Consider the following 13,166-nt stretch of genomic DNA (forward strand, 5'->3'; position numbering starts at 1 on the left):
GCTTGAAAGTTGAAACTTTTGATGTGAAAAAGGTGAGAAATTTGAATGTGTTTTTTTTTTGTTTTGTTTTGAGATTTTTTAAACAAGATTGATTCAACAAAGAGGCTGACCATTTTTTATCTTTTGTGTATGATATTGGAAGATTTAGATTCCTTGCGGTCGAAGAAAGCATGCAGTGAGACAGTTATGAAGATCTGATAGTTCATAAATCATTTCAGTAAATTCAACTTAAAAACACCTTCAAAAATTAAAATACTTTGGGTCCATATTCCTGACTGGGTGACTTGTGATAGTAGGGAATTCAAATCCAATATTGGATATGCAAAGGGAGTGAGCTAGATTTGCAAGAACCAATGTTTGTGATTGTGTGTGTGCCTGCGCGTGTGGTTGGTTGGTTTTGCCTTGCGTGTGAGAGAACATAAGTGTGGGCTTGTGAGATAGTGTTTTGAGTTTGGTAGTGCGCGTGCATCACAAAGAGGTGGATATTGTGGTCATTATGGTGGCTGCCAGCCACAACCATAAGATATATTGATGACGACATATATTCTACATCATTTCAACCCCTTAAAACTGCAAAATTTGGATTCTAACTCACAAATTTTCATTATTGCCTTCCCCCGCAACCTTTCTCTACTCAAAATTTAGTTTATACCGTTCTGTTGTAGTGGTAATAGTATAGTGTATGCTAGATTTTCTGTACTTTTTCTTTTCATTTTGAATAATACATTCTACCCGTCTTTATACTAAGGAGAAGCTTCTGTATTGTTGATTATGCTGAATTATTATTGATATAATGTCCACAATACTCGTAAATTGAAAGTCAAGGAGACCACCAATATGATGGAGAAGTTAGTTTTACAAGTCGGCAGAGACAGGCAACCAAAACTTCCTCTAAAAGACCATGAATCACTAATTACTTCCTTTTACTTCAAAATTACTGTTACTTCTTATCAGACTAGCTAGTTAAACATTATGATCCAAATCAACTTTATGTCCCAACAAGTTAGAAGAGAGTCATTATATTTGACCTTGGCTTTGGTTATGGTTAGAAACAAAATTAAAATTGCAAACTGAATGTCAGTTATTTATAAGCTGTTGTTGTTGAGCAGTATATACAAGTTAGAATTATAAGCATCTGATGGTATTATTCCATTTGTCTCCAAAATTATTTTAAAGGAATTTTCAACAAGAAAATGTTCAACTTTCATGGTAACATAATGATGAACGTTATTTAGTTGTTTTTATAACCCAAGCTTTTTAAAAAAAAAACTAATCACTTGGAGGATAAAGAGAATCGTTTTTAATTTTGATGCTGACGTGGTTAACAAGTGTGCATGCATGCTTTGATAAATACAGAAATTAAATTGTTAAATTAGAAAGAAAAAAAAATAATGATAATGCCACCTAGCTACATGAAACTGCATGAAGAATAAAAATGATGTTGGTACTTTTCATTTCACGTACGGGCCTCTCCAATTCAAGGATATTCTCATTATTTACCTGACACGCCTGATTTCTTTTGGTTTTTTCATTTTGTTCCTTCATATTTTTCCTTCTGCAATAAATAATTATTATTATTCCAATATCAAATATGGATGATATTTTGAGCACGTCAAGATTTTGGTTAGTTAACGCCTGCTCTCCTAGCACTAGACAAAGATGTCTCCATCAACTGAGGTTTCTTCACTTTTCCATAATGCAGAGGCCATTATCTATATCAGAGTATGCTCATATCAAACAGAGTCCTAAGTGATTGGGTCTTTTTACTTCTAATTTTACTTTTTGGTTACAAAATGTTCTGTTTACCCTGTTTTTAATTAGAGCTCTAATTAAAATGGTCTATTAATTATCTGTACTGAACTCATAATTGTTGTTTTGCAGAACAACAATACAGCATCTAGCTCCGGTTTATGATTATGTCCCTATTTTAATGGAATTATCATTAAAATAGTTAAGTTGAATGCTGATGCTGAATTTTGTTTGACTCACGAAATCAAATTGCTCTGAATAACAAGGTCTCTTGAAACATTACCAAATCTCCAGTATCTTTGTGATTGTGAAAAGAAGTTTAAGATATGGTTTCAACACAATTATTTCTGGCATTTCTCATCATCGGTTCAACCAATCATTCTAGTCAAATTAGCCCCACATATCGTTCAAACTTCACATTTAATTGATTTTACTTTAAACTAAAATATATAGTAGGAAGACATGGAACTAACGTTACACACCTGAGAGCCCACATTGTAAAAAATAATATTTGAACAAATTTCCCCCGTAAACCTCTCAATCCTCGACTTTCACCTTTCAAAATTTATTAGGGAAAAAAAATTAAAAAAGCATTGCTATTGTTATTATTCTTTTATATATATATATATATATATATATATATATATATATATATATATATATATTTCTTACCTAGAAAATATACCATTTTCATATTAATACCTTATAATTTAATTTTTTTTTTTATCAAATAACTACTTCAAAAATGTATATGTTTCAACTTATCATTTGTCGTTAGTTCTCTTTTGTCAAGTAATGACGTGATAGACAAAATGTTATATCGTCACACCTTATCACGTACAATTTATTGTCACGTCATCACCTTCAATGATGTGACATTTTATGTATCACGTCATCACTTAATGGAAAGAAACTATCAACAGGTAATAAATTGAAACATATAAATTTCTTAGGTAATTATTTGACAAAAAATGAATTTTTAGGTAATAATCTGAAAGCGGAATATTTTTTAGATATGAAAAACTTAATTAAGTCAATTTGAAAAATAATTTTTTAGCAAACAAATGATAAGGAGGAGTTTTATTAAAATAAATAATTTAATTTTAGATAAAATGGTAAATGATACATTTTTTATTTTATTAAAAATAAAAAATGATATTTATAAATTTAAGTTATGTTTAAAAGCAAATCTTATAAATCAATAAGAAAAAATCTTTCTCAAACACTTTTATTTGATCAAATATTTGTAAACTTGTCAAAAAATTAAAAATTAATTAAAATAATTTGATGAATATATATGTAATTTACTTTTATATAGACTTAAAAATTTTATCTTATTTATTTTTAAGGTAATTCTTCATTCAAAATAAGAAATATATTAAATTAATAAGATATTTTTTATTGGTAGGAATAAAAAAATACTATTTGAAATTTACAATAACTCACATATCAATTTATCATGTTTAATCAACTAAACTAAATTAATAAAATGATATTAAAGGTAAAATTAAAGAATTTAAATGCTTTTAATATGTGGACAAAGTTAAAAGAGAACCAACAAGATCAAATGGTGAAATATATATTTTGGGTCTAAATAATAGTGAAGGAAGAGTGAGGGAAGACATAACATATTACATGCAAAACACCAATTATATATAGTTTAGATAAGTTTTTCATATTTGAAAAATATGTCGTTTTCATATTATTATTTTAAAAAAATATTTTTTGTTAAATACCAACGTGAAAAAAAAAATTCATTTTTATTTTATTTCTTGTAGTTGTCGTCTTCCGTTAAGTGTTGACATGACAAATAGAATATCACGCCATCATGTCCAACCATTGGCACATCATAGACACATCATTGACGTGACAATGAACTGTCGGTGCCAAGGCATGATAACGTGACGCATACCCACTCACACCCCACCCCACCATTGGCACATCATTGAAAGTGATGAGGTGACAATGAGGAGTCTCTGCCAAAGCCTGATCACACACGAATTAGTTCAAAAGTTAAATTGCATAAAAGATATTTAAAATTGGCTTTTCTGCTGTCATTTTCTCAGTTGTTCTTGTGTTGTTTATGTAGTTGTATTAATATTTAATTTTGTAATTCAATTTTAAAACTATGTGATTTGCAAGGCACGGGAATAGCTGGAAAAAAAACAATAAAGAAGTCAAATCCTACTTATCCAGTGCATGTTTTCCCTCAAAACACCAAATTAAAATTGAATTATTTTATGAAACAGACATATTTTCATGTAATTCGTTCAAAATTGTTTTGTACTGTATAGCAGTTCTTCGTATGATTTGTGCGAGCATGTATTAATTTGTACTAATTTAAATAGCAACGTTAATATATCAAAGTATTTATTAATAGTTTTTTTCTCTCTCTCTTTCTTATTATTTCAACTTTGTATATGTTTCTCTCCTTTTCTCTCTACCGTACGTATCAATTAACACCTAGCTAGATGTCTATAGATGATTTTTCCTATATATTATTCCCTAAGAAACGTAGAAAATAAATTTGAAATATTAATTAAACCACGTTTCCCCCCTTAAACCTCTCAAGAGCCTCATCTCTCAGTTTTCTAAATTCGTAAACAAATACGGAAAAGCACTGTTATTATTCATGTACGTATATTATTGGAAGTTACTATGTAGATTAAGAAGGCAGAAAGAGAGAGTGATTAAGGTAAGGGAAGGGTGGAGGCATGGAATAGGCAATGACAAAACAAGAAAGAATTAATGAGCGTGGGCATATTAATTCTGTTGGTGTCTGTGAAGGAAGCTAAGAGAAGATTGAACTAAAAAAACATAACAAAATTGTTGCATATCATCATCATTCACTTCATTATGCCTACTATCATGATTCTTGGTTCCATCACCCGCATGCTCATGCTCATGCTCATGCTCACACACTCACTACTCTCTCTCCACCTCATCACACACACCTATAAATCCAAATCACCCTCAATATCCTTTACCTCACATCTCTCTCACCACTCTTAGTAGTTATTCATTCTCGATCTCCAATATGGCATTCGCATTCTCAGGTTTCGAAGGCTTCGAGAAGAGGCTGGAGCTCCATTTCTTTGGCGACGACCCAACTATCCTCCAACTAGGCCTCAGAAAACTCTCCTTCGAGTGCATACAACAAACCCTAGAAGCAGTCCAATGCACTGTCGTTTCAGCCGTTGGAAACTCCTACTTTGACGCTTATGTGTTATCAGAATCAAGCCTCTTTGTGTACCCAACAAAGATCATCATCAAAACGTGTGGAACCACGCAGCTTCTCAAATCCATAACTCCCTTAATCTTCTACGCACAGACCCATCTCGGTCTCACTCTCTCTTTATGTCGCTACACCCGCGGAAGCTTCATCTTCCCTCTGTCACAACCCTTCCCTCACACGAGCTTCGAACACGAAGTTACTTACTTGGAAACAACCCTTCCTTCGGACCTGTGTTTCAGAAAAGCCTCCATCATGCCCTCGAAATCCTCCTCACACGCGTGGCACGTGTTCACCGCCACGAATATTCCTCATCATCACTCTCGCGCTCTTTACAGCGAAAGCCACGCTTACACCATGGAAATCTGCATGACCGACCTAGACCCCGTCCTCGCAAGAAAGTTTTTCCGCCGCGCCGGCGACGGAAAAACCGGCGACTCCGCCGGGAAGGAGATGACGGAGCTCACCGGAGTTGACGAGATTAACCCGCAGGCGCTTGTGTGCGATTTCGCGTTCGACCCGTGCGGGTACTCCATGAATGGCATAGATGGGGAGTGGTACTCCACGATTCACGTGACGCCGGAAGACGGTTACAGCTACGCGAGTTTCGAATGTGTGGGGTCCGTGAATGATGACGTGGACATACTCCACGTGTTGAGGAAGGTGGTGCAGATATTCCGACCGGGGACGATGTCGGTCTCTACGACGTCGTTGGGGAGCGAGATGTGGAGAGAGGTATCGGGTGCGGTGGAGCCCATGGGAATGAAGTTGAGGAGCTGCGCGATGGACCAGTTCCCGGATTCTGGGAGCGTTGTCTTTCAAACGTTTACGCCGCTTCGCCGGAAAAGTGCACACTAGGTAGGAATTGGATGAGGTAGGGTTTAGGTGAAAAAATTTTAGGGGTGGTGACGTGGCAGGATGTGATTGGTATTTGTTGGTCTATTGACAAAATTACTTTTAACCACCTGAAAAACAAACATGCAAATAAGTGATGGAGGTTGGGATACGGGTCTGGGAGGATCATCATAATGCACCCCGCTTAGGCTTGTCACGACTAAGATTTTTGAGGATGTGTTAGTGGGTGTAAAAGTGCTCTTGTTTTTCTTGAGGTTATATATTGAAATTCCTTTCCCTCTTCTGTGTTTTTATCAATCTCTTTGTCTTTTAATTATGCTTTGTTTAGCTTCTCACGACTGTCTACAACACACCGTGCTCTCCTACAGTATAATGAAACAACTGAATTACACTTTTGATGCATTTCTCATTTACCCTTTGGTTTGTGGCATGTACGTGTGTTTTAAAGGGTCGATGTAGATGCACATGAAGCATTAAAAGAGTTATACTTGTATATGTAATAAAGATGAGTTGGAACTTAATTGGAATATCCCTTTTTCTTTTGCATGGGCTTTGTCTCGTTATATTATGTAAATCCAAAAAAGAAAAAAAATCCATATAATTAAACCTAGACAAAAGAAAAAAAGAAAGAGATGGCAGGTACTTGATCGAATTTGTATGAAATAGAATTTCTTATTTAAATTACTATCTTTTATTCATTTGGGGTATAATATTGTTCTATTTGTGAAACCGTTCCTGGAATCTCAGTCTTGCAAGAACATTATATTATCATGAGTAATTTGAGGACGTAGCACTTATATATGCACATGCATTACGCAGTATATAACTAACAAAGCATGATAGTGTAGTGGTTTTTTATGGTCATTAAGAAACTTAAAGTGCACGTGGCCATAATTGAATTTGGGCGACACGCCTTATAGAAGGCAAATAGTAGATGACAAAATTAAGAGGCAAGTAGAGAAGCAATAATAATATGTTCCAAATTCTTAGCTGCCTTTTTTTATAAACTATGAGATCTTCCGAAAAAGGTTCATAATTAGTATACCCATTTGACATAATACAGATTAAACGACAAAAAACGTAAATACAATTCAGTGACTTTAGGGTGACAATTCGTGTACTTATATATACACGTTGATTTTGAGTAAAGTCAATATAAAGAGCATATTACGTACGGTAGAACTTAACTGTCCACTTTAACGTTATATTAGAATTAGAAAGTTGAACTTTGAAATTATATAAAACTCAACTGGTCTTTAATCAAGTTCATTATCAACTTCTTATTTGAAATATTGCATGGCATGTTTATTACTGAAATCAAGTATCTCAAACGTTAATGTTTTTGGGTACAGAGTACTCTCTAATTAGATAACTTAGTTTGAGAGAAGAAAAAAAAATTAATAGCTTCTTAAAAAAATTGGATTTACGCATGATTGTTTTCTATAGTTGAATGTGTTTGAAAATCATAAATTCAAATGGGGATATATACGACCTACATAGACTTCAATGACTGATGGAGGAAAAGAACGGAATGCTTGCCATGATTTTGTGAAGTCTTAACCTATCTGATATAATTCAAGGTTATGGACTATAACTCAGCTGAAAAATATGGAGGGAAAAAATAGAATAATTAAATTCATAATATATGTCATGTATATATATATATATATACACGTGATATACAGATCACTTCTTTACTTTCCCTTTCTCAAACTTATTGTTATTTTTTTAGTATCTTACCATAGGCTTCAATCAAACTAGTGAGCTGGATATTAATCTTAATTAAGTATCAGTGTTAAACCCCTAAAAATGATTGCCTTAGGCTTTGTTTGTTTTCAAACCATGAACATATTATCTACGAAACTTAAAACTCCAAACCTCAATAACAATTGCAGATAGTCTTTTCATATTCTGTAAGACAAATAAATTGCTATCATATTAATAACAGGGCATGGAATTTGTTCGATCATGTCTAAGAATCCGTTGTAACTTATAAGCAATGTTCGTTATTAATTATGAAAAGCTGAATACTCTTAATTTTAAAATGGTTATAGCAATTTATATCTGCATTTTGATTGAAGTGTGGGTGTTGTAAACCTCTAACACCGTATTCAACTGCTACCAATAAAAAAAAATATTTCCATCTTGAACACAGGTATAATATCCGTCTCAAATACCATATCCTCATCATTGTAAATTATTTCCCTTGCTACAATCTTCGAGATTGAATTTCCTTATTTAAGCCCACAGTTGCTACACAAGCTAGTCCATACCACAGTCATGGCACGCATTAGAAACCTAAAATCTTGCTGGAAATTTCAATCCTTCGCCATGTAATTGCGAATCATTGTTAGCTCATTCACGTCGAGGTTTTGATGCTGAATCTCACTCAGGACTTGTTGGATTGTCCATATAGAGTCTGAATAACCACCAACTACCTTTCTAAATAATTTAGCTTCCCAACAAATGCGAATCCCATAAAACAGGGTCATAATCTCTGCATGTGTTATGTGTGTGCGTGTGTGAATTTGTCATGTAAATGAATTCATTGCCAAAAAGAAATTGTTACTTCTTGAGTAGAAAGAATTTTCCCTGTAAAAGAATTAATTCATTTTAAAAATAATAAAAAAACTGTTTTGAGAAAAAAATAATTGAACTTGAGATCATATTTAAGAAAAATATGACATATATCACTTGAACAAATTAATCATCATTTATCAATGTTACAAATTGATTCTTGAAAGATAAAAATTTTAAATTTAATTCTCAAATGTAAAAAGAGTGTGAAAGATTGATGTTATTATTAAATTTCTGAGACTACTTCCTTTAATCTTATTTATAAGACTCAAGTTTAAATTTTTTTTATAACACATATTTTATAATATTTCTTGGATTAATTATTTTTAGACTAGAAATACTTCTATTAAAAGAAGAAAGATAACATATTAAAAAATCACTAGAAGAGAGAAAAATATTAATGAGAAAGATAATTTTGAAAAAAAATTTATACATTTAAGATAAATTTATTGTTATAAACTAAATTAATCATTTTCTTTAATCTTGATGAATTATGTAATTGAGTTTTATATATAAAACCAAAATGAGTATTTTGTTATGAAGTTATAATATTCATAAATCAATTTGATAATATTTTATATTTTTTAGGAATAATTTTATATTAAGTTAAAAAATTTAAAAATTAATTTATCATTGAATTACCTGTAAGACTAATCTATCATATTTTTTATATATTCAAAAATTAAATTTAAATTTTTCATCTTTCAAGAATTAATTTATTACCACATCATATTTTAAGGGACCAAAATAAATATTTATCCATATTTTATCTATCAATAAAAGAAAATCTCTCAATAATCTTTAAGGGGGAAGACAATAAATAAAGATCTAATAAATGATACAAGAAACCCTATAAGTGACTATAACGTCTAGCTGGTTTGCCCGAGTGGTTAAGGGGGAAGACTTAAGATCTTCTGCACATAAGTGCGCGTGGGTTCGAACCCCACAGCCAGCACCTTTTAAAATTAAAAAACATTGTCTTGTTTTCTTTCGTTCCCTATTTATAATTGGGCTCTCATCATATTTTCGCATCCCTCCTTTTTCTTAAGGGACATGCTAGGTGCACCCAGCAACATTGCTGGTGCACCCAGCAATTAGGTGAATGGGCAAAATTGCCCTTGTATTAAAAAAATAATTCATTCTTTCGGAAGAAGGTTCTTCCGGTAGAACAATTTATTCTATCAGAAAAACCTTTTTCTAGAGAAGCTACCGGAAGAAGGTTCTTTCGGTAGAACAAATTGTTTATCCGGAAGAACCTTCTTCCGGAAGAATAAATTGTTCTACCGGAAGAAACTTCTTCCGGAAAGCTTCCGGAAAAAGATTGTTCCGGTAGAACACAAATTGTTCTTCCGGAAGAAGGTTCTTCCGGAAACTTTCCGGAAGAATCTTCTTCCGGAAGATTTCCAGAAGAACCTTCTTCCGGAAGAAGAAATTATTTTTTTTAACGCAAGGGCAATTTTGCCCATTCACCTAATTGCTGGGTGCACCAGCAATGTTGCAGGGTGCACCTAGCATGTCCCTTTTCTTAAATTGGGAAATCGGAACTGATCCATTATATTTGTGATGGACGGGCCTAATAAAAAGTCCTACATTTGGCATTAAAATCGACAATGTTTTTTTCTATCATATTTTCAGTATTCTAATAAAGAATATTTAAATAAAATATTTTGAAGAAAAAGATTAACAATACACTCTAAAATACATTTTTTAAAAACACACTCTAATTAAAATTATTTAAAATCACAAAAAAAAATAGTACATCTCACTTATTTAATAAGTCTTTCTAATAAAATTTGCCAAATGCCACCAGTTTGCCAAAGGCCCAAATGTACACAAAATAAGCAGTGAATGAGTGCTAGCAGAGCTTTAGTGCCCTTTATCAGAAAATATGAAACTGGTATATGCATGGTTCCTATTGCCTACTTTTTTTGGGGTGAGGATTCCTATTGTCTACTAGTATTACAAGGAAAACAATCCTGAGAGGGATTAAGTACTTATACTCTATATAAAAGATAAATACATTTGGGTAAATAATTTAGTTAAGTACTCATTTAATAAGAAGAAAAATCATAAATTTAACTGCAAAATTAATCGAAATAAATTAAAAGTATACAAAATAAAAAGCATAAGTTGTATTTAAAACCTAAATCATAAGTTTTTTTAAACCTGAACTTAAGTTATTAGAAACTACTCAAAATATCTCCTAACTCTTTAATTATTTGCATTAGGATGATATCATAATTCATATATCTACAATCCAATCAATCCATTCATACTTACATCCAATTCAGTCTATCCATTTTACTAAATAATATTAAATGGATTGACTTGTTGGATTATTGATATTAATGGGTGGTTAATGATCCATCCATTTTGTTTTCCTAATCCATTGGATTATTAAATTATTGGAACTGGATTGAGTGGTTCTTCTTCCTATTACTGTATTATTATTATTATCATTATTATTATAATTCTTCTGATTGTTGATACATCTCCATTAGTATGTGATCTATCGACAATAATTAATATTACAATTATTGAAAATGAGTTTAAAAGTATAATATACTTGTAAATGAATGAGTTGTTTTTTTCGAAACCATTTATGAAAGAGTTGGATAACTATTTATTAAATAATAATAATCTTACAAGTACCATATAGCATCTGGTAGTCATGATAAAAGGAAGCAAGAGAGATTAAAAGTTTACTTTGAAACTTGAAAGTTATGTCTCAATAATTTCAGTTTTTTTTTTTTTGGTTTCACAATAATTTGAAGCTAAAATGTAATGTAACATTGCAAAATATGAGGGAAATGGCCGAACACCTACCAAATCATGAATTGATTAGTGGATGAATGGGTGAGTTTAATTAAATCGGTCATTGATGGGTTAATTTTATACAATATACTTTTTACTGGTAAAAAGTTTAGTTTTTAGTGATTTTAAAACTATTGAAAAACCTCTAAAAAATTGTGTGGGGGGGGGGGGGGGGGGGGGATATCATATTGGATAATGAGTTTATGTTTTAAGTGAAAAAGATGATTTTAAAACAATTATGAATAGAAATTAATTAATACTTACACAATAAAAAGAATTTTATAATAAAATAATTTCATTCAAATAATAAAAAGATTAGTTACATCTTTTTAGTCTATAATATTTAAAACTTTAACAAGTTTACATGAAAATCGTCTTAGGTTTTTATACCATTTTAAACAAATCTATTGATAATATTATAGATTATTTTAAAGAAATCATTACTTCAATTCATTGTTTTAGAATATTCCTACAGCTAGAAAATAATATTTTTTATATTTAATATAAAATAAACTTTATAATTTAATAAATGAATATATGTGGTTTTGATACTTTTTAGCATGAAATGTTCATGAAATATTTTCAACAATATCTCCATGAAGAGCAGATCTCCCTCTCCGACCTCAACATGAATGGATTTCCTATTAAAAATTTAATAAAGAAAAAAACCAGCAAGAATGATTTGCTTGTCTCTCTTGTACAATAATGAATTGCATTTTTTTCTTTTACTAAACTTGTTGATGGATGGTCAACGAGCTCAAATTCACTATTTAGTTTATGGATCATATCATTTTTTTAAGAACAGGAAGTTAGGAACGAATCAACTTCAAGATTTCCCAATATGGTTGACATAATTAAGGACTCCAGCAAGTTTGTTGCATCAACTTTCATAATGAATGTAGAAGTACGAAAATATTTCTTGCCATAATATTCTTTCATTGAATCTACCATGTTTTTAACCTACATATTATTCCCTAAGGATATCCCAGGTTTACAATTCAACACTGGGAAGGTTTTTTTTTTTTCTTTCTATATTCTTTCTTTGAATCTACAAAATTTTTAACCTATAAATCATTACCTAAAGATATCCCATGTTTAGAATTGAACATTGGGAAGATTTTTTTAGAAGCAAATAACACAAGAAAGGAAAATTTAAGTGTGTTTTTAGAAATTTATAATTTTTCTTAAGACTATAAAACACTTTTATCATCTGACGAATATAAATAGATCAGATGATGAGAAGAATATTTTTCTTTAAAAGAATATGTAAGATTTAAAAACAAATTAAAAAAGCCTTTATTAGTTAAGCAAGAAGACATACAAAGAATTTATATTGGTCCGTTTCAACCTCAAGATTACATCGAGTTCTTGGTAACCATCAAGTTTTCACTAACTTACCAAAGTTACAAGTATTATTCACATCATCTAATAAAAAAAAGTTTTTATTAATTTATTTAAGTTATTAGTATTTTTCATTGTCATTCTTTGCTCTTACACTTACAAGCTTTACCATAAATTTGGCTTAAATCCAATGTTCTTTGTCCTACCAAATCATTGTTGGCTTTAAACAAATCAACAAGATTTGTTGGAAGATTGTTCACTGACTAAAGTATGATCATCTAATAATCGGATATATCACTTAACACTTTTAGTTTTTTCTCTCAAGGTATATAAGGCGTTTTGAAAGCTTTGTATCTTTACAAGAATTTACAAAAAGTTTCACAAGAAATAATGAAAGAATGATTCACATAGGTGATTCGTGTCTTGTTTCTTCAAAGCTTATTCTATATATAACCTTCATCTCTAAGTATCTCAACAGTTGAATTCTTTACTTTGTTCTTCGTTTGATGTCTTGAGTATGTTGGAGCATTTAATACTTACATTAAATACACGTCTCTTCTTCATGCAAAGATCATGTTGATAGGATAACGTGTCTTGT

The 13,166-nt window shown here is 31.2% G+C and overlaps 1 protein-coding gene and 1 non-coding gene across 2 annotated transcripts; both read left to right on the plus strand.

The window, feature by feature from the left end:
• The first annotated feature begins 4,752 nt into the window (after positions 1 to 4,752).
• On the plus strand, positions 4,753 to 6,176 carry LOC114373732 (S-adenosylmethionine decarboxylase proenzyme 4-like). Its single transcript, XM_028331255.1, has one exon. The coding sequence runs from the start codon at positions 4,787 to 4,789 to the stop codon at positions 5,837 to 5,839; it is 1,053 nt and encodes a 350-aa protein (XP_028187056.1). The 5' UTR covers positions 4,753 to 4,786; the 3' UTR covers positions 5,840 to 6,176.
• Positions 6,177 to 9,285: 3,109 nt separating this feature from the next.
• On the plus strand, positions 9,286 to 9,368 carry TRNAL-UAA. The gene has a single exon. It is a non-coding gene; the product is annotated as a tRNA-Leu (tRNA).
• Positions 9,369 to 13,166: the final 3,798 nt, after the last annotated feature.

The sequence above is a fragment of the Glycine soja genome, chromosome 11 (assembly GCF_004193775.1).
Source record: "Glycine soja cultivar W05 chromosome 11, ASM419377v2, whole genome shotgun sequence".
NCBI lineage: Eukaryota > Viridiplantae > Streptophyta > Magnoliopsida > Fabales > Fabaceae > Glycine > Glycine soja.

Bases quoted from the DNA above. Each gene is read 5' to 3' on its own strand.
- LOC114373732 (XM_028331255.1), top strand. From the start codon at position 4,787: ATGGCATTCGCATTCTCAGGTTTCGAAGGCTTCGAGAAGAGGCTGGAG.